Source organism: Cicer arietinum, chromosome 2 (assembly GCF_000331145.2).
Source record: "Cicer arietinum cultivar CDC Frontier isolate Library 1 chromosome 2, Cicar.CDCFrontier_v2.0, whole genome shotgun sequence".
Lineage (NCBI taxonomy): Eukaryota > Viridiplantae > Streptophyta > Magnoliopsida > Fabales > Fabaceae > Cicer > Cicer arietinum.
In genome coordinates, this window is record NC_021161.2 from 44,700,895 (window position 1) to 44,724,892 (window position 23,998).

Sequence of the window (23,998 nt, forward strand, 5' to 3'; positions counted from 1 at the left end):
AGCGCGCCTGGGGCGCGATACCCGCACCAGCAACCATAAAAACACAGATTTTTATTGTTTTATTATCTTTTTGACTCTGGGGAACTTGGGAGACTTGTACCCTAGCATAGAAACTCAAAGACGGCCGTTTCTAACGCCATTGAAGCAGTTTTATCAAGAATCATCCATGAATCATTCTTGTAATTCTTCTTTAATCCTTATCTTTCGTACCTCTGTCATGAGTAACTAAACCCTATTTGTTAGGGATGAGTGTAACCAGATAAAACCCTTATTTTTCTGATTTGATTTCTAGTTATATGAATGAGTTTATTGAATTATTTTTCTCATCTCTGTGCTTAATGCTTTTTATTGCTTGATCAACATTAAAATGTTCTACGATTTGTATTTTGAAACGGAAGTGGACTTTGCGAATGCTTGAGATGAGAAATTCATGAATTTGTAGTCTAGGGATAGATGCAGGTCATGAAACCAATTAAATTAGTTGCAAAGCAATAATTTACAAGAAAATTTCTATACGGTAATGCTTAATTCTAATCTTAAATCCACTAAGGAATTAGGGGTTACTTTGGAATTAAAGGTTCTGTCACTAAGACATTAGGGCAAGAATAATAAAGAGAATTCGGTAATAAGTCAATAAAGGGATTCAGTAACTAGGATCAAATTAGACACCAAGGTTGGATTCGAAGTAAAACTCATCCCTGACATTTTCCTCATTATAAAAGATCAATTTTATTATTGTTATTAATTTCAAACATTATTTCAATCAACTTGGGAACCTTTTTGTTCAATTCTAGTAATCAAATATAATTCAATAGTAAAACGCAATCCTTGAGTTCGACACTCGGTACTACCGTTTTATTATTACTTGCAACGATTCAGTACACTTGCTGAAACGCAATCACCCACCTACTTTGCTTAAGTATTATTTGGCAATCATTGAGCCACCTTCACTCCAAACATTGTTGACCGAGAGAGATACAACACTACAACTACTTAAAAATAACCTTCTGCGTGCTCAACATAAGATGAAATTTTTTGCTGATACCAAGAGAAGACAACTAAAGTTTAACGTAGGTGACATGGTTCTAATTTAACTCCAACCTTATTGACAACACTTGGTGTCACTACACTAGAACCAAAAGATGGAGTTACGTTACTTTCAACCTTTTCTCAACATCGAGAAAATCGGCGTTGTCGCCATCATACTGCTACTTCCTTCGTCAGCAAAGACTCATATAATGTTTCACATTACTAATTTGAAATTGTGCAAGGGAGATCATTCAACTCAGTACATGCCTTTGCCGCTACTTACTATTGAAATCGAACTAGTTTTAATTCCTCTTACTATGTTGGACACTTGAATTCTGCTACAACAAGGTCAAGAGACACCTCAAATTCAGGTACAGTGGGAGCATTTGCCTCCTATATAGGCTACTTGGGAAAACTATGAGGCCTTTCGAGCCTTGTATCTGAATTTCCACCTTAAGGATAAGGTAAATTTTAAAGGAGGGGGTAATGTTATGAATAAGGAAAATTACAACAAAACAACAACGGTAGCACATGAGCAAGGACATTTGGCACAAGATCCATCCATCAAAGATATTAGGCAAAGCATGAGAGAGAAGTTCCCTAATAGAAAATATTTCAAGGACTTTATTGAATAGATCAAGGAATGACAACTATAGGAGTAAATGAATAGATGATGAAATCACTCTCTCTCTCTCCTTTTAAGCCTTCTTAGCTTTGTGTATTTCCTTAATTGTACTTCAATTTCTCTAAAGTAAATTGTATTGTTGCTTTTTAAATTTAGTACAATTTATTACTGATGATTCTCTTATTCTGCTTTCTTCAAAATTTAATCATAACACAAATTTTATGAGAAGATACGAATCAAATTATCAAATGTTACCCTTGTTGACATGGTTAACTCCAACAATCCTTACTGCAATATAATGATATATTGAGCAAATGGAAAAAAAAAAAAATTTAGACATTAGTGTGAGTTGACGAGAATATGTTGGAATTTGATGTCGTCAAATATAATAACACATCTAGTTCTAAAGGTATCCGTATTTCTTATTATATATCATATAACAAATGCAAAACCGCATTCTAGTGGTAAATAGTATTTTTGTTGAAATTCATTTTATTTGAATAGATTTCGGCGGTAAATTTATGTTCCAATTATAAAAGTTTATGTATCGTGTGTCATGAACGTGGTAATAAATTATAAAATGAAGATAGACGAATACAATAGTAGTTGATAAATAAAACATTATATATAATAACTATAACACCTCAATTTTTATAATAAACTATTTTATTAAAAAATAAAATTTTAAATAATTAATTTGGTGTTAAAACTATTTAAAAATATATGTGAATGAATTTTGTGACTAATTTTAGTTATATGAGTGTTTCTATGATGTGTTAATCTAGTACATATTTGACTAAGTAAGTGATATAAATAACAAATATTTTATTTTATTATTTTATATATTTTTCTATAAATAATAGTATATTAGTGTATATATTTTAAGGTATAAGATTTTAGGCGATTCTATGTGTATATGTGAGTTGTGGCTTACAGTTTTACTACCATGTGTTGGGGCTTACAGTTTTACTCTTGTACTGGTACATCTATTATATGCACCCATTCTTTGGTAATTAAAAAAATAAAAATAAAAATAAAAACAGACTAATGGCAGCCAAATCACATCAAACCCTTTTTCTCTCAAATTCACACTCACCAATTCTTTGTCATTTGAATCGATCTCAACCTCTATCTCACACAAAATAGGCCAATGAATCCATTTATGACACCAATTTTATCAACCGTAGCTCAGTATCTTCAGAAACAACTTCGTTTCTTTCCTTGTGCAAGCTATCTTTTGGCCAATTCCGATCACCATGTTTGTCGTCTCAAAAAACTAGAATTGTTTTTGGATTCCTCTCATCCAAAACCTTCAAGAAGCACTACTCATTTTTATTTTTCGGTGAAGTTGACGTCGGACCCTTCGGCGCTCCAATGAGTCGATGAGACTTTATCTGTAGTTTTTTCTCGTCGTATTAACTCCATTTTTGTTCCCAAAATTATTATTAATAATTTAACATTTATTTTTATGCTCCACATAATATATCAGCTACGTCTCGACAATTTGGTGAACTCTTCGCTTATTCAAATTCGCTTGTTGTATGTTGTCAATCTGCAGTTGATGTGGAAAACTTTCATTGATTTATGTGTATGAGAAAGTGTCTAAATAAGGTAAGGGGTGAGAGACGTTTTATTTCATGAGTATGATAAACCGTGAAATGAACGAGAAAATCGTATTTCCCAACGGTTCATTTGGGGCTCGCTACGTACGACAGTAGCCCTTTGGGGGATAAATTAACTAACGTGCAAATATAGAAATTGTGTGATTAAAAACATAAAATAGAAATATTTGTAAGGTATTGATTGATTTAATTTCTTTAAATGTGTGGTAGTTGATATTATTGTGATATTGGATGTCGAATTAATTTGTGCATATGTTTGATTATATGAGTTTATGTGATGTGCTAATAAAATATTGATGTGTTGTGATAATTTTATGTGATGATGATGATATATGATTAATAATTGTGATGTTATAAATTTGTGATAAGTTTATGTGATGAGGTATGATTGATGATAGCGATGTTATAAATTTGTGATGAAAATATTAAAGCAACCCCATAGTTGATAAAATAATGGTGATTCCAATTTGTGTTTGAGATGACGGTCTTAATGGAGTATCATAGGCCAACGAGGGGAGAAAATAAATATTGAAAATTTGTGCGGTGGAGATTAATTTGTCACCATATAGGTAGGGTCTGACAAGCCCAGTGATTATTGAGAAGTACAACTGAATGAGTCTGATCGTGACAATGTGCTGTTGAGCCTTAAGGCAAGATTGTTAGACCTTGGAGGTATTCAGATGGGGAATTCCTAGGTGACTTGGAGGTAGCACTCCAAATGTCGGAAACTACCATGCAACACAATTTTATCTCGATTGTCGCATATATGTGTCACGGGTTGAGTTAAGAGGATCTATGATGATAGAGCCAATTTGAATTGTCTGTCCATCGGGATGGTAACATAGTATCAAGTCTCCTAACTAAGTACTTCAGAGTTAGAATGATACCACATTGTGAAGTAGAGTTTAAGCTCATGCATAACATTGCATTTTGTTGTGATTGTTTTGTTGTGTTAATATGTATCGTGTGTGATAATAGTTTCTCTTAGATGATTTGATGTTATAGTGAAATATATTAATTTTCGTTTGAGTGATTTTGACTTTATGATGTGATATTTTCGCTTGAAAAATGTTTGTGTAATGATATGGCTTATTTATGATTAATTGTAGGTTCTTCTTACTTATATTATACTATTAACATGATTTAAAAACTCACCTCATTCGTTGTTTGTGTTTGACTGGCTTGACCCAGCGTTTGTGAAATCGTAGTTATGACAAATTAATGAGTCTTGAAGTTCAAATTGAGAGAAACCCCGTTCTGATAGATGATATCAGGAATGAGAGTCATAAATTATATTTTACTTATTTAATTAAAAATAACTTTTTGTATGAAAACCTTGTAAGTACTAGTAAGTTTTTGGAATTAAATTAAGAAACTATAGTTAAATTGAGTTTATGGAGGTTGTATTGTTTTATAAGCGAAAAAACAATTTAAAGTGTTCCATTTGTATTTTGAGAAATATGATATCTTAAATAACTCATAAAAGATTCTTTTTATTTAAAAGAGTTTTTATTTATCAGCTGAAAATTTTAAAGAAATATTATATAAATTAATATATATATTATTGGAGTTTAGGATGTCACAATAACAATAGTAGGTTTTATTTTCTAATATTGTTACACAAATTTTATGACAAGATACCAATCAAAATATAAAAAGTCACCCTTACCGCCATGGTTAACCAAAACAATCCTCACTAGAGCTATCAAAAATCCTCAAACTCTAAAGCCTCCTTTAAACTATTAAGTCTCTAATATTAGACCTCCTATTAAAATAATTTTTTTAAAGGTCCGACCCATTATTTCATGGGGCTTAAAGAATGGAGCTCAAGGGGTTTATAGGCCCACCAATATTTTGTTAATTTTGAGATTTATTTTTAAAAAAATTTTGAAATTTATTTTTCTCGAAAGAATATAAAAAAATTCTTAGAAAAATTTTAAATTTTTTCTCAAAAAATTTTATGAGAAAAATTTAAAAAAAATTAATTTTTTTTTTCAAATTAAAAAAGTTTCAATAAAAAATCGTAAATCATTTTTTATCGAAAAAAAAACGAAACTTATTTATCGGTGAATTTTAAGAAAAAAATTATTTCTCAAAAAAAAAAAAACAAAGAAATTTGTCAATTTAAAAAAAAAAACGATTTTTTTTTTAAAAAATGCGGCCCTATGGACTCACAAAATTTTAGGGGCTTTTTAGTGTTGGGGATTACTTTTTGGAGGCCTCTTTAAGAAAGTTGTCTTTTGTACCCCCAATTAACCATATACCCCATGTTTAAAATTTATTTTGTTGAAATACCTAAATTATCCTTAATAAAACAGTAAACCTAAAAAAAATCACTCATACCCACAATTGAAATTTTCGGAAAAGTGAGTACTGAAAAACTTTTTTTTTTCGGAAATTTCATAAGGTATGAAATTTCCAGTATGTTCAGTCGAAATTTCATTTCTCATTTATGACAACTTAATGATATTGATATTGCAATTAATATGATATAGCAATTAATGTGTGCAATTAATGTCCTTACAATCTCCATCCCTGTTTCAAAAAAAATAAAAAATAAAAATTACTAATATACCGAATTTTTGAAATTTCTAGTTAAGAATAATAACTACCGAAAATTTCAAAATTTTGAAATTTCTAATATAGAAAATATAACTACTGGAAATTTCAAAATTATGAAATTTCCGGTATAGAAAATATAACTGTTGAAAATTTTAAAATTTTGAAATATCCGGTAAAGAAAATATAACTATCGGATATTTTAAAATTTTAAAATTTCTGGTTAGTACCGGAAATTTCAAATTTCCAGTATTGTAAATGTAACTACCAAAAATTTGGAAGTAAATTGTTACATACCACAAATTTTGGTTGAGGGGGTGAGGTTTTAAAGTAATTTTTTTTACCACATGAATGAAATTTTTAAGGTTAATTTTGGATTTTTAACAAATTAGGGGTATAGGTTTAATTGGGGGTATAAAAGCGAACTTTCCCTTTTTAATTATGAAATTATTTTATTCTTCCAACATGTGGACTGAGACCAATAATTAATGAGTTTATCAAATTGACAGCTCTAATCCTCATTGTAAAATTACGGGATATTTATTTATTTATCTATTATTATTATTATTATTATTATTATTATTATTATTATTATTATTATTATTATTATTATTATTATTATTATTATTATTATTATTATTATTATATCAAATCATTATGAAGATACTTTATTAGCCAATTTCGGTCCAACAAATCAATGAAGTTAACTAATTGCATTTTGACCAATCAAAATTACATAATCCAAATCATTATTAAGATACTTAAATAGACAATTTGAATTCAATGAAATCAATTTTATTAAAAATTTATAAAAGTTAATCATTAACTATATAAAGCAACTAAAGAGTAAAAACAAACAACTAATATCGTTAATTAAGAAAAAAAAACAAATCATACAATATGATTCGTTACATTTCTCTTGTGGTGTTTGTTTTATGTACTGTGTCCACATATGCTATGAAAGTTGTAGATATTCACACCATTTGCAAGGATGTAAACGTTAACACTTCATTTTGCATAACTCTACTCAAATCAAAGCAAGGTGCAGATCTTGTTACCCTTGCTCAATACACCATTGATGATTTACAGATTGAAGTGAACAACACAGTCAATCTTATCAAGACACTAATTCATCAATATGATAAAGATCCTGAAGCAAAATCTCATTATGTGGAATGTTTTGATCTTTTTGGTGGGCCAAATGGTGCTGTTTCTAATTTTGAAGACATGGAAAACTCCTTGAAAGGTGGAGATTACGATGGGATGACAGAGGCAGTATACGGTGTTTTGGTCGCTTATGAATCTTGTATTGAAGGAGAATCACCAGGTGAAATACCTTATCCGGATAAATCTTTGCTCCCAAAGTATGCTAAAGTTGTTGAGAACGTTGCTTATATTATCCTTGCTATAACAAAATTTTTGAAGAGGAATGTTTAGTTTGCAATTTGTATTTTTCTGAATAATGCTACAATAAATGAGTCAAATTTGACTGTCACAAAATTTGAAGAATATAAATAGCATTTTTTATTACTATTATTTTATATTAGATTTTTTTATGTTTTTTAAATAATTTTTTTTTCTTATATGTTATTTAAACACTTCAATCTGCACTAATATTTAATATATTTAAATATATTGTTATAAAATAAAAATTAAATAAAATTTTAGATAATTCATGATTTTCAAAATGCCACTTTAGAAAAAAATATATATAAAATTTTATCTCATTAGTATGTTTACTAATAAGTATATTTAAAGATATCTTAAACTAAATGTTTCCAAACTTTTTTAAAATAAATATATATTTAAAAAGAAATAGATATTTAAATATGTTACATCTCATATTAGTCTTTCAAAATAGTTAGCCTTAAATCAAAAAAATAAATTTATGATAGACAGGAGGTTAAACTTTGACCTTAATTTTTTTATCATACTGAATTTAGTAGATGCTGCAAAAAGTCAGTTTAGTATAACTTATTTTCACTCATACTAATAGAATACAATAAAAAATGATGTCACCAAATATTTTTGAATATATATATTAGAACCAATTTGGTTTGAACAACTATAAACCTTACTTATTTTGATGATTAGGGTATTGTATTTGAGATTACGTTGCATTCTTTGATGTTTGATCTATGTTAAATGAGCACCAAGACTCCACTCTATTTTTCAAACTCTAAGTCTGGTGAACGCACTCTAAAGTGCGTCTCTGGTGACTCTATTTAATACTAACAACGCTTTGATTGGTTTGTCTTTGATGCATACAACCAACATTTGTTTACTTCTGCCTTTAATAATCTCGTCTAGAAGTTGTCGTCTGACTCTAATGAGAAGTCAACGCTTTGATAAAAAGTAAACACTATGGATAGTCAATGCTCTTATGGAAATTAACACTGATAATACTCTTTTAAATAAAAGAAACTTTTACGATTTTTTTAAGATATCACATTTCTCAAAATACAAATGGAAATGGAACACTTTAAATTTTTTTCATCTTATAAACAAATGCAATCTCCAAAAAACTCAATTTAACTATAATTTCGTAATTTAATTCCAAATTCTTACTAGCATTTATAAGGTTTTCATACAAAAAGTTGTTTCTAATTAAATAAGTAAAATACAATTTTGACTCTCATTCCTGATATCCCCTATCAGAGCGGGGTTTCTCTCAACTTGAACATCAAGACTTATTAACCTATAATAACTGCGATTTCACAAACGCAGAGTCAAGTCATTCAAACAAAAACAACGAAGGAGGTGAGCTTTGAAATCTTGTTAATAGTATATTATAAGTAAGAAGAACCCGCAATTAATCATAAATAAGCCATATATTACACAAATATTTTTTAAGGAAAAACATCACATCATAAAGTCAAAATCACTCAACGAAAATCAATATATTTCACTATAACATCAAATCATCCAAGAGAAATTATTATCGCACACGATACATATTAATCACAACAAAACAATCACAACAAAATGCAATGTTATGCATGAACTTAAACTCTACTTCACAATGTGGTATCATTCTAACTCTGAAGTACTTGATTACGAGGCTTGATACTATGCCACCATCCCTATGGACGGACAATTCAAATTGGCCTTATCATCATAGATCCCCTCAACTCAACCCGAGACACATATACGCGACAATTGAGGTAAAATTGTGTTGCATGGCAGCTACCAACATTTGGTGTGCTACCTTCAAGTCACCTAGGAATTCCCCACCCGAATACCTCTAAGGTCTAAGAATCTTGCCTTAAGGCTCAATAGCAGGCCACAACGATCAGCCTCATTTAGTTGTATTTCTCCATAATCACTTGGCTTGTCAGACCTTACGTATATGATGATAAAATAATTTCCACTTCAAATATTCTCAGAATCTATTTTCTCCCATCATACTCCATTAAGACTATCATCTCAAGCACAAATAGGAATCACCAATATTTCATCAACTATGAGGTTACTTCAATATTCTCATCACCAATACATAACATCACTATCATTAATCATATCTCATCATAACTTTATTGCATCATTATCATCAATCATACATCATCACAAAAACTTATCACAAATTTATAACATAATTATTATTAATCATACATCATCATCATCACATAAAATTATCACAATGCATCCACCATTTACATAAACTCGTCTAATCAAACATATACGTAAAATTCATTTGACATCAAATATCACAATAATATTATATACCACACTTTTAACAAAATTAAATAAATCGGCACCTTATAAATTTTATATTTCACATTTTATTTTAAAAATTTACATATTTGTATATTAATTAATTTATCTCTCAAATGGTTAATGTCGTACGTAGCGAATCTCAGATGAATCATTGAGAAATACAATTTTCCCGTTCATCTCACAATATATTATACTCATGAATTCAAACGATCTATCACCCCTTACTTTATTTCGAAGCTTTCACACATGAATACAATTCCCTGAGCAAACATCCTTTGTTGTTTGACTCTTTGTTCTTCAATTAATCTAACTCAACCGTTTATGGGTAAACGTCAAAATTAATTATAATAACATACTCTAAAAGAGTCAATTTTGAAATTGAGTCAAATAAACTTACCCCAAATCGGGAAATAATTAGTATATAATATAGCCACTGTAAACCCGGTCGTTTAGGCGTTGGTTTCACTCAAATTGGACTTACGGTGAAAAATAAGTAATTTCATAAACGGATAAGTCATATATTTTAGAGAGAAATTGTAATTATTAAAAATCTGAAAAAATATCTAGATGACAAAATATTTAGTAAATTGTCTCAATGGGCTGATCTTTTTAAGAGCGGGGAGATACCATGGCATCCCCTATATTTTAAATTTTTTTTATAAATAATAAAAATAAGTTAATAAAATATATCCAGGCTCATATTGCTCTCCCCCTTTCTCTTGAACTCTCCCTCTCACCTGATAGGATTCGATGGATTAGGTCCACTTACTTTTTTTTAGAATCTTTTACATTTTTTTGTTGCACCAAAATAGAAATCTCCGAAAATTAAAGAAAAATATTTATAAAGAATAGTATTTTGAATTAAAATTCTAAATTCGAATTTTTTCGTAAAATTCAACTTTTCCTTGCAGCCAGTCGCCAACGTCACTTTTTGGTCTTTATCCTCGTACTATATCAATATACTTCTTATATTTTTCTAGTTCTTACTCTTTTCTTCTTTCTACTTAAGTAATTTTTCTCTACAAATAGAGTAAAAAAAATGTCAATGGTTTTTGTCAGCAAATAATCTTCTTATTTTTACCATAGGTTAACATAGATTATTCAATGGTTCTTCAATCACAATCAAGTCGTTGATATTATATTAGAAAGTACACGATTGAAGAGATAAACGAGATAAATATTTATTAGAATTTATACTGATAAAATATAATAAAATTAATACAACAAGCTCTATATATATATATAAACTACATAATTCAAACGATAAACTAACTAATATTGAATAGAGAAACTCTAACATCGTAATTAACAACATAACTACTATCTATTAACAAGTTATAAGAAACAACATGTTTATCATCACAAAAATGACACGGATAGATATAGCCAACAACATGTTTCTCAATGACAATTCTAATGTATTTAGTCTTTCATGTATTGAGGTCAAAAGTGGAGATACATCATTCATGCTATTGAGGAATATAAATCAGTCATGTTATTGAGATATAAATCAAGCTGATGGATTCTGCAACGGAACTCAGTTTATCATCATACAAATGACAAGGATTCAAATATTACATCAAATGTAGTTTATAAAGAAGTATTTCAAAATATCAAATAGGTTACTATATGATTTTTGTGTTTATTTTAGGCTAAATTATATCTGCAATCCATTAACTTAATTTCAGATAACATTTTAGTCCTTTATCTTTTTTTTTCCCCGAGTTGGTCCTTTATTTTAATTTTAAGTGACAATTTGGTATTATATGTTTTAAAATGTCAACAATGCTATCCTTTTTCTTACAAAAATTCAAAAAAAATCATCAAAATTTTCAACCAAAACCCATAAAATTTATTATCATCTTCAATAAAATGCAAATTGAATCAAATTCATAACTTAAATTTTGAAATAAACTCATATTTTCATTCTTTATTTGGTGTTGTTGGAGATGAAAATATGAGTTTATTTGAATATTTGAGCTATGGATTTGATGAAATTTGCATTATTTTGAAAATGATTATTAATTTTATGGGTTTTGGTTAAAAATTTTGATGATTTTTTTGAATTTTTGTAAAAAAAAGGATAACATTGTTGATATTTTAATATATAAAATATCAAATTGTCACTTAAAATTAAAATAAAGGACCAACTCGGGAAAAAAAGATAAAGAACTAAAATGTTAATTGAAATTAAGTTAAGGGATCACAGATGTAATTTAGCCTTTATTTTATATAATTATTATTCTTTTTTGTATTACACTTGTTAACTTACATTGCTACATTACTTTTTTTTATAGATCCGTATAGAAATTAATTTTTCACACGTACGGGTGCATGTCTAGTATATATTAAAGTTTAATATTTTTAATAAAAACTTTGGAGCATTCTTATGTTATATATATAACTCAACTTTGTATTAGTTCAATACGTAATTTTTGTGCATAGCATGGATTCCAGTTCTAGACTATATAGAAATAATATTAATTATGGATGATTTTTTTCTTTGAAAACTAAGGACTCGATTGTTACACCATATTATTTATAAAATTTATAGTTATAATCAAAATATAAATTATTCTAATTGAAATGAAACAAAGAAAATGTTGGAACATAAAATATGTTAATGTGTGAATTTAAAAATTGTTGAAGTCCTACCTTAGAAAATTCTCATATTTTGAGTAGTTTCCAACTCTATAAATACTAAAGCCCCACATTAGATAGAAAACATATGTGGGTTTGCTTCCATCACTATATAAAAAGTGTCAAACTATTGTGAAAAATACACCAAAGGTGAATGCATTTCTCATCTTTCTTTATTCTCCCTTCGATTTTTTTAGCGGTTGTTATGCTGCAGTTCCTTCGATATTTAGAGCGGTTGTTATGCCTTAGTTCCGTTGATTTTCGAGTGGTCCTAATACCACTATCCTTTTAGAGCGATTTTTCATGTCGTAGTCTTGTAAATTTTATAGTGGTCCTAATACCACTATGAGCAGTTTTTGCGTCGTAGTCTTTTGTAGCAGTTTTTGTGTCGTAGTCTTTTGTGGCGGTTTGTGTGTTGTAGTCTTTTAGAGCGGTTTTTTATGTTGTAGTCCTTTTGAGTTATGAGTTGTCATAGTATCATATTGTGAGTGACTTTAAACGTCATATTAAGAGTGGCTTAAACAACCATATTGAGGGTGTAATTCTAGAACAGTTTTCTACGGTGTAATGGAACTCCGATACAGTGAGTCTGGAACTCCGATCAATTATGAAGACAGATTTGGACAAGCTTTTATTGTTGATTGAAAATATCTAAATATTTGATTCAGGTTATTTATTTACATGTTGATTTCATGCAATCACAACAACGTTAAGAAACTCTATGGACTAAATGGCTCTCTATATAAAGATTTGTGATATTCACAAAGAATAAACAAATAACAAAAAAAATACGAGAAGAATTCATGTCATTACAAACTACAAACTCTTGTATTAGCTCTAAGTGTTGAGAAACCTAAGAAATCTTCTAAGAGCAAAAATTTGTGTAAACACTCTTATGTGAAAATTCATTCCAAACTCATCTAAACACTTTGTAACTTGGCCTAGTAACAATTTCCATCATCAATAGTTGGGTTGTACTAAGCTAAAAGGTTGAGAAGACTTGAGTACAATTAGTTGACTAGAAGGTGTTTAGTGAACTTGTGATTCCACTTGAGAACAATTGATTAAATCCTTCTGTGTGAAGTGATTAGATGTAGCTATTCCTGTTTTCAACATCACCAGTTTCAAGATTACATGTTTATATTACTTATTCCTTACTTATTGCCTCTACTAGGCCAAAGTTCAAGATTACAAGTTTGTATTTCTCTCGACACATTGTCCTAGGATTTTAACTCTCGTTAAGAATATATTACATTTAAATTCTATATCAATTCAAGTATGGCCATTCATTTTTGAAGCAATTATGATTGTATTTGATTGATTTAAAGATATTTCTAATGGTTCTTGTAACATCCTCTAAAATTTCTATTTAAAATAATTAGGACCTATAAATATATATTTTCCAATATTAAATTAGGTGGGATAATTATTTTCCTTGTTCGACTTATTGTAGTTGATAAAGTTGTTAGTCAGAATTATTTAGTAGATGTATTTTTATCTCTAGTGCAAGAAGAATTTGGGCTAATGTGTTGTGGTTTGGTGTCACCCAATCCATATGAATGAGTAGATATTGGGTTAGGAGTTTGTGGCTTGTTTTTTTACGATCAAGGTTAACAAAAAAAATAAATAAACAATATTTTATCCCTTCTATTTTGTATTCAGACCCAACACTATCTACCCAATAATCTTCACTTTAACTTTTCCGTATAGTCCACAATATTTCTATACTTAGTAATAATATACTGAAACACTAGCCACCATCATAAACCCTAATTCACAAACCCTTTATAAACAAGATTCTCTAAACAGAAAGGAATACCAGAATCTTAGCCACCATCATCATCACCTCCTCTCTTCGTGCATCAAAAGCTTGAAACTTCTTTTTCCTTGTGAACGACTTCGTGGGGCTTAAAACTTTGTACTCGGAAGAAAAACGATCAAGGTAAAAGTTTTTCCCCACACAAATTATAGTTAGACCGTTGGTTGGATGACATGAAATTAATAATTCTGATTGCTTGCTTTTTGAAAGGAATAAATATAGACTAATGAATTAAAAGAATGATACCTCAATCCTTTGCGTTAAGTTCAATATATAATATACAATTTTTAAGAAATAAATTATGAATTTTTATGTTATATGTGATAAAGTTTTAATTTTTATGATAAATATAAAGTAAAGTATAAATTTTTATGTTATATATGATAAAGTTTTAATTTTTGTGATGAATAGGAAGTAAAGCATGAATTTTTATGTTATACGTGATATAATTTTAATTTTTATGATGAATATAAAGTAAAGTATGGATTTTTATGTTATATATGATAAAATTTTAATTTTTATGATTAATATGAAATAAAGGTTGAATTTGTATGTTATATGTGATAAGAATTTAACTTGATGGTGTATATGAGTTGGAATATGCATTTTCTTGTTATATATGTTAAAGTCTTCACTTTTATGGTGTATATGATATCAAGTTTCGAATTTTATGTGTATGTGGTGAGAGTTATAATTTTTATGATTATTTATCTATGAATATGTGATACTCATGATAAGGATGTGTGGTATGTGATCTTAGTAATATGTGAATAAGATGATGATTTGACAGCGTGATTTTGAATGCATATGATATGATTCTTAGTAGGCTGTGTGATAATATATCTCTTTGATAATTTATCATCATGTCATAACATATGCATCTTCGTGGAAGTTGCCTTAGTGGCATGTTTATTTTCTCCATTGATATGGGTGATCTTTATGTGTGGAAGTTGCCTTAGTGACATATTTATATTCATATCATATAGTTTTAGGAGCATGCATTATGCATATAATTTTGATAAACAATATACCATTTTGCGCATTTTTTCTTTTAAATTGGAAGTTTTTACTTTTATATAGTGTGTGTTATTCTTCTATATGTTTATCTTTGGTTTGATGTGGATGATGGATAAAACTAACCCTTACAACAACATATTAAGTACTAATGTGTTCGAGGAGATTCAAGAGTAATTGATGAGTATTAACGTACGGCGAACGTGGGGTAAAAAAAATTGGATTTTTCAATACAATTTTGTAATAATAGAATTGCCGCGATATTTCTAAATTTATTTTAAAACTTTTGTCACTAACTTTTAAAAAGCACTAGAATTTTAGAACTAAGGAAGTCGGTTCCCTTCCGTTAAGAATAATTGTTTTTTCTTTGTTTTAGCTTTTAATAAATATTTTCTTAATAATATTAAATAAATGTAGTTGTTACTAATTATTTAAATAAATAAATGTTAGGTATTCTTACTTTAAAAAAAATTATCTTAAATTTTTCTAAGCGATAAGTATATTTAAGTAGCGTTTTGGATCAAAAAATTTGGGGAATTACAACTCTTCTTAAAGATGATATTACAATTTTAATCTCATGCTCGTGGTTTTTTCTCAAATGTACTCTTTTGAATATGAATATCGTTTTTTATTTTCTTTCTCTTCAGTGTTTAATCTTTAAGACTTGTCATATGATATTCAATTTATAAACATAGTCTTAGATATTTTCTTTTGATGTATTTGTCACTGAAGATGAAAAACATTAGTACGATATAAGGATGTCATCACCACTATTGGGCTCTATCGTCATGATAATATTTGTCAACTTTGGATCACTACTGTCAACTTCTTTAATTTTAAAGGAAGTTCTTTTTATAGCTCTTTAATATATTTCCTTGAAAAAAAAAAGTTGTGTGAAAGGTGCAAAATATATTGCATTTGTACATGTAGTTGTTTTGATTTACACATTTTTACTGTATATGTTTCCAGACTATTATTATACATCTTGCTTCATTTTGTGTGTATTAATGTCACATTATGTTTGCTTAGAGGAAGTGATAATACTTCATCATAGGAATCTTCTGGTTTCTATTGATATCTTGCTATTTCATTTTGGATAGTCTTCAAAGTCGTACTAGAGGAATAAATTGTTTAGAGGAATATTGTTCCAAAAGAAATGTTGCTTTGTTAACCATTGCAGTAGAAGAATTTTGAGCTTTCTTGAGCTTTGCTAATCCTTGAAAGAATGCTAAATCAAAGGAGTGTTTGATCTTTATTGTTGACTTTTTTCGGATGTTTGATCATTGTTAGTTTCTCTTTTGGACGCTCAACCAATTTTGATTCATCAATTCATGTCTTGAGATGTTTGGTGATCAAAGGATTGGACCAGAGCCATTTGTTCCATCATCAAATATGTAATTTATCTTCTTATTTAGAGGATGACTACACATAGTAATGTGAACACATGTCTTAGACCAAAGCTTTGTTGCTTCAACAATCCTAAGTTTTGACTTGTTCTTTCATTAGTGAAAATAATCATTTGTTTATTATATGATAATATCATTTATGTGCTTCACACATTATTGATTATCACTAAATAACTACTTATGTTACATAGTCAATAACATAGATTCTTGTTTTGCAATAAACTAATTTGTGCACTTAAAGTAACCTATTAGTGAATAACTGTTCTCTTGTGTTGTTGTCATTAAAACATTAGTAACAGGTAGAGCTGTCAAAAAAGTCCATAATCACAAAGCCCCATTTATTAAACTTCCTACTAGGCCCCAAATTTTGAGCCTCTATTAATGAATCTTATTTTTTGTGGCCCCAACCCAATATTTCTTAGTTTTTTGTAGACTTGGGACAAAGGGCCTCATGGCCCCTTTTTTGTTTTCATTTTTTCACAATCTAGACATAATCTTAAGCAGTTTACACATGGAACCCTAAATCAAAGCAGCGCACGTCCATTTCCTCCTCCATTCGTTTGGTTCCGACCACCGTCACGGTTGATTTTCTGACCTCTATTACTTTTTTGTTGCCATTTGGGGGTTACTGATGTTGAAATCATTTACCCATCAAGATTTGTGGTTACCTTGCTTAATCACATGCATCGATATTCTACGCATATACCATCTTGCTTAAACGTTGGTGTTGATCATAATTTGTTGTCCTGTTTGAATTTTTTATTTGATTTTTGGCTGTTAATAAATTTTTCCCTAGTTAACATTCCACTTTGAATACGGGGATTATCCCTGATAGAACCAGTTTTGTTATTTGTATTTTGTTGTTGTTGAAGTTTTAGAGTCTATGAAATAATTTCCATTTGAAAATCACATGTGGGAACATAATTTGGATGTAGCACAAGATCTGGCATTTAATTTTTGCTTCTTTTAGCTTTTATATTATGATATTTGTGATTTCTCGCATGTAAAAATTAATTACCATTTCATATAAAAATTAAATACCATTTCATATTGATTGCAGGTTTGGAAAAGAAAATTTGCACAATATCTGGTTGCTTTACGGTGTTCCATATACTATGACACCCTACACCTCAAAATAATACATATAATAATTTATATTATATTTCTATAAAATTTGCAGCGGATAAATAAAAATTTGTTTCCAAGAAAATAAAAAAAAAATTTAATTTAGGATATCACGTTTCTCAAAAATTAAAAGGAACACTTTAAACTTATTTTCTCCATTAAAATAGTGCAATCTCAATAAACTTTATTTAAGTATAATTATAGTATTTAATTCTAAAAACTTACTAGTACTTCAAAGATTTTCATACAAAAATTTGTTTCAAATTGAATAAGTAAAATACAAATTAAAACCCTTTATTCCCGGTATCACCTATCATAATGGGGTTCCTCCCAAACTTGAACTTCAAGACTCATTAACCTGTGACAACTGCGATTTCGCAAACGTAGAGCTAAGCCAGTCAAACACAAACAACGAAAGAGGTGAGTTTCGAAATCATGTTGATAGTATAATACAAGTAAGAAAAACACACACAAAATCATAATAGAACCGTATCATTACACAAATACTGCTCAAGAAAAATATCACATTAAAAGTCAAAAACACTCAAGGAAAATCAATATCTTTCACTATAACATCAAATCATCTAAGAGAAATTATAATCACATGCGATACACATTAATCACAATAAAACAATCACAAGAAAATGCAATGTTATGCATGAGATTAGACTCTACTTCACAATGTGGTACCATTCTAACTCTGAAGTACTTGGTTAGGAGACTTGATATTATGCCACCATCTCGGTGGACGGAAAATTCAAATTGGCCTTGTCCTCATAGATCCCGTCAACTCAACCCAAGACACATATACGCGACAGTCAAGGTAAACATGTGTTGTATGGTAGCTCTCGACATTTGGAGTGCTACCTCCAAGTCACCTAGGAATTCCCCACCTGAATACCTCAAAGGTCTAACAATCTTGCCTTAAACCTCAATAGTAGACCGCCACGATCAGACTCATTCAATTAGTTGTACTTCCCCAGAATCACAATGCTTGTCATCTCCTACCTATATGATGACAAAATATTCTCCACTTCATAAATTCTCAATATTTATTGTCTCCCCTCGTTGGTATATGATACTCCATTAAAACCGTCATCTCAAACACAAATTGAAATCACTATTATTTAATCAACTATGAGGTTAATTCAATATTCTCATCACAGTTTATAACATCACTATCATTAATCACACACCATCATCATCACATAAACTCATCACAAATTTATAGCATCACTATCATCAATCAAACATCATCACATAAACTTATCACAAAATTATAACATCACAATTACTAATCATACATCATTATCATCACATAAAATTATCACAAGACATCCATCTTTTGTTATCACATCACATGAACTCATCTAATCACACACATATATAAATTTAATTCGACATCCAATATCACAATAATATCAAAAAGGCAACATTAGTCCATGCCTCCCTATCAGAAGATTAAAGTGGGTTTAAGACAATGTGGACTGTGAAATGAAATGTAAAAGCTAATTGTGAAGGTAAATAGTTAAAGGGAAAAGGTATATAATTTTTTTGGCGCTAGTTTTGATAACTGATTAAATTAAAATCTAACAGCAATTGTGAAGTAAACAATTGAACTAATGTTTAGTGGATTCATTGCAATATTTTTCTCTTGTTCACTAGCAATTCCTACTATTTTTTCATTTGTACGAGTTGAAAAATAATATGCTTTGATAACGAAGAAAATCTTATAAAAACAATATGCTTTGATAATGAAGAAAATCTTATAAGTGTCTAATTTTTTATTACTAAAATGTGTATTTATTTTGTAGACAAATGTTAATTGATTACAGTTCTATGTATGTATGTTATGATATATGACATACATGCCACTATATTTGGTATCTCCTGTATTTTTTCTTTGAATGTGTTTTAGAGATTAGGCGTGTTGTTGTGTTTAATATAGATCGGTGTCCAACACTTATTCATCAACTCACGACAATGTCTCTAAATATACCCTTATTTTAAGGTGAGGATTGTGTTGGTTAACCATGCCCGCAAGGGTGACTTTTTATATTTTGATTTGCATCTTGCCATAAAATTTGTGTAAGTGTATTAGAAAATAAATTTCATACTATTGTTATCATATATAATGTTTTATTTATCTGCTACTATTCTATTCTTCCGGCGTGTATTTTCATTCACGTTATGACAAAGGATAAATTGCAACCACATACACCAAAAATATTTAATATGTCTTCATTTTACAATTTAAATGATTTATTACCACGTTCATGACACGTATGGTGCTTAAACATTCATATTCGGAACATAAATTTACCACCGGAATCAATTGGAATAAAATAGCTTTTAACAAAAACACTATTTACCACTAGAATGCAGTTTTCCATATATGTTATATATATATATATAATATATAATATGAAATACACCTTTAGAATTAGGCTTGTTACTATGTCTGATCTACATCAATATTCAACATTTGCTCGTCAACTTAGACTAATGTCTAATAAAAAGATATTTGTTTCCATTGTTCAATATACCCTTATGTTAAGTGAGGATTGTTTGGTGTTAACTTTGTCAGAAAGGGTAACATTTAATAATTTGATTTGTATCTTCTCATAAAATTTGTGTAAAGTGTATTAATTATAAAATACTTCTTCCTACTATTGTTTTCAAATATAGACTTCTCCCACATTAAACTACTTGATGCACACAATATCTTGATATTATCTTTTGGGTAGACTCACTCTCTAAGTGGAACCCACTAGTTTTATTAGTATTAGTATTATTATTATTATTATTGAAATAAAAAAAAAGTATTATTAGACTAGGCCATGTGAAGGAAATAAAAGGGATTTGAAATCAGTATTTTAGATGTGATGCAGAATGAGAACGGTTTCCAAAGAAGAAAAATAAGGGTTTGGTTCTGGTGGTGGTAACAGGTGTGTAGCAAACTGACTCTGTTTGATCTACAAATTTAGTATGTTATTCCTACCACTAAATTTGTTACTTTAATATATAGTTTGAGTAGTTTTATCTTCTCTGAGAGTTACTTTGGCATACCCACTTTAGTGGAAGGTTGTTATAAGGTTTTTATTGTTGTTGATTGATGTTCTCTATTGTTATTAGGAAGACTCTGGTGTACCCATTAATTATTATAGTGGAAGTTTTTACCGGACTAGATCCCGTGGTTTTTATTCTCTCAATTTGAGGGAAGTTTTCCATGTTAAAAATTGTGTTTGTCTCATATTTAATTTTCTGCCAATTATTTTTGCTTTGTGGAATTGTATTTTCTGTTTGGCTATTTATCTTCACAGGTGGGGAAAAATATTCCGCATTATTGAGATAGTTATTGCCAATTATCTCTGGTTTTTTCTCAATAAAGTGGTATCTAGAGCTCGGTTATTTGATTTGTGCATTTAAATGGAGGAGGAAAATAAAGGTCCCAATATGATTAAACTCAACTCTTCTAATTACACATTTTGGAAGACTCTCATGGAAGACATGTTATACAATAAAGATTTGTATGATCTTATTGAGGGTAACACTGCTAAACCTGCAGATAAATTTGACGCTGACTGGAAGAAGATGAATAGAAAGACAGTGGCGTTGATCAGACAATGGTTGGATCTTAGTATATATCCACATGTTGAAATTGAAATAGATGCTAACAAGATGTGGGAAAAATTAAAAGAGTTGTATGAACGAAAGAACGTGAAAAATAAAGCATTCTTGATTCGGAAGCTGGTGAATATGAAATACAAAGATGGGGTTTCAATGGCAGAGCATATGAGTATTTTTTAGAATATGCATCTGTTAATAATGTCTACATCGTTTGTGATGATAATTTCATAAACCTTACATGTCATGATTCAACTTGGATTATTGATTCGGGTGCCTCATATCATATTACTCATAGACGTGATTTCTTCTCATCTTATAGTGCTGGTGATTTTGGCATGGTAAAAATGGGAGATGAAGGAGTATGTAAAATTATCGGTATGAGAGATGTTTGGGTTGAAACTGGAATTGGTTGCAAGCTTCAATTGAAGAATGTTAGACATGTACCTGATATTCGTCTCAATTTGATTTCGGTGAAAGCTTTGGATATTGATGGTTATCACACTTACTTTGGTGGTGGTGGTATATGTAAAATCACCAAAGGGTTCCTAGTGGTTGCAAAAGAGCAAAGTTCCACTTCTCTCTTTAGGATGCCTACGAAGTTATGCAAGGAAGAAGTGAATGCAATTGAAAATGCATCTTCTGATTTATGGCATATGCGTCTCTGTCACTTGAGTGAGAAATGACTCAACGTACTTGTGAAGAAAATTTTTCTTCCTGTGAAAGGTACGTCTCTAAAAACTTGCACTCATTGTTTTGCTGGAAAACAACATAGAGTTTCTTTTCATTATACTGGTCCTCATAGGAGGCAATATATTCTTGATTTAGTTCATATTGATGTTTGTATGATGGATAGTAAATCTCTTGGTTGTGCATCATATTTTGTTACTTTTATGGACGACCGCTCTAGAAAAGTGTGGGCAATTACTTTGAAATCTAAAGACCAGATATTTGGAGTCTTCAAGCATTTTCATGCAAGTGTTGAAAGAGAAAAGGGAAGGAAATTGAAATGTGTTCGATTAGATAACGATGGCGAATACAGAGGTTCATTTGAAGAATATTGTAGAGAACATGGAATTAGGTTTGAGAAAAAAGTTACAAAAGACACCTCAACATAATGGTGTTGCAGAGAGAATGAATCGTGCAATTAATGACATAATCAGATGTATGCTCTTTCATGCAAAATTATTGAAATCCTTTTGGAGTGAAGCAATGAAAACTACAGTGGATTTGATCAATCTTTCTCCTTCTATTCCACTTGATGGTGATGTTCCAAATAGAGTATGGACAGAGAAATATGTCTCTTACAGTCATTTGAGAGTTTTTGGTTTCAGATGTTTTGTTCATGTTCCAAGAGATGAGAGGTCCAAGCTTGATAGTAAATTCAAATAGTGTATATTCGTCGATTATGGTGATGAAGAATTTGGTTATAGATTGTGGGATCCGGTTGACAAGAAAATTATCAGAAGTCGAGATGTCATATTTCTTGAAAACCAGAGAAATGGTTTGACTTTGATAAAAAAAAATTATATGTGGTGAAGATGTCCTCTATCTGAGTTGTGCTTGGGTTAGCAACTAGTTTGAACCTAGAAGTTGAACAACTTGATGTGAAAACTGCATTCCTTCAGGGTGATTTGGAGGAAGCGATCTATATGGAGCAACCAGAGGGTTTCAAAGTCAAAGGTAAAGAGCAATTTGTGTGTAAATTGAAGAGAAGCTTGCATGGGCTCAAACAAGCACCTCGACAATGGTACAAGAAATTTGATTCTTTCATGGAGAAACATGGGTATGGTAAAACTACTTCTGACCATTGTGTGTTTATCAAGAAATTCTCTGACTACCATATCACTGAAAACAAGAAAGTTTACTAACACCTAATTCACCCATCCCCCCTCTTAGGCGCACTTTTGTACTTACATGGTGATTTGGAGGAAGAGATCTATATGGAGCAACTAGAGGGTTCCAAAGTCAAAGCTAAAGAGCAACTTGTGTCTAAATTGAAGAAAAGCTTGTATGGGCTCAAACAAGCACCTCGACAATGGTACAAGAAATTTGATTCTTTCATGGAGAAACATGGGTATGGTAAAACTACTTCTGACCATTGTGTGTTTATCAAGAAATTCTCTGATGGTGATTATATTATTCTCTTATTATATGTGGATGACATGTTGATTATTGGTCATGACACTATGAAGATTTAATCTTTAAAGAAAGATTTGAACAAGTCTTTTGCAATGAAAGACTTGGGTCCTGCAAAGCAAATTCTGAGTATAAGAATCATTCGTGACAGAAAGAATAATAAATTGTGGTTGTCTCAACACAATTATATTGAGAAGGTGTTAGAGAGATTTAACATGAGCAATTGCAAACCTGTTAGTACTCCACTTGCTACTCATTTTAAATTGAATTATGATAAATGTCCTACAAGTGAGAAAGACAAAGAAGAGATGAAGAAGGTTCCTTATGCATCCGTAGTTGGTAGTTTGATGTATGTTATGGTATGCATAAGGCCATATATTGCTCATGCAGTTGGAGTTGTTAGTCGGTTTCTATTTAATCCTGGTAAAGATCATTGACAAGCAGTAAAGTGGATTCTCAGATACCTCAGAGGAACTTCCAAAGTGTGTTTATGCTATGGAGGTGATCTTGATTCTAGAAAAGCTACTTCTTGTTATATGATGACATTTGCACAGGGAGCTGTGTCTTGGCAATCAAGACTACCAAAGTGTGTTGCTTTATCCACAACTGAAGCTGAGTACAATGCAACAACTGAAGCTTCCAAAGAACTCTTGTTAATGAAGAAATTCCTACATGA

General features: G+C 29.9%; 1 protein-coding gene across 1 annotated transcript; it reads left to right on the forward strand.

The window, feature by feature from the left end:
- The first annotated feature begins 6,735 nt into the window (after positions 1-6,735).
- Positions 6,736-7,272, forward strand: LOC140919457 (uncharacterized). Its single transcript, XM_073365477.1, has one exon. The coding sequence runs from the start codon at positions 6,736-6,738 to the stop codon at positions 7,270-7,272; it is 537 nt and encodes a 178-aa protein (XP_073221578.1).
- Positions 7,273-23,998: the final 16,726 nt, after the last annotated feature.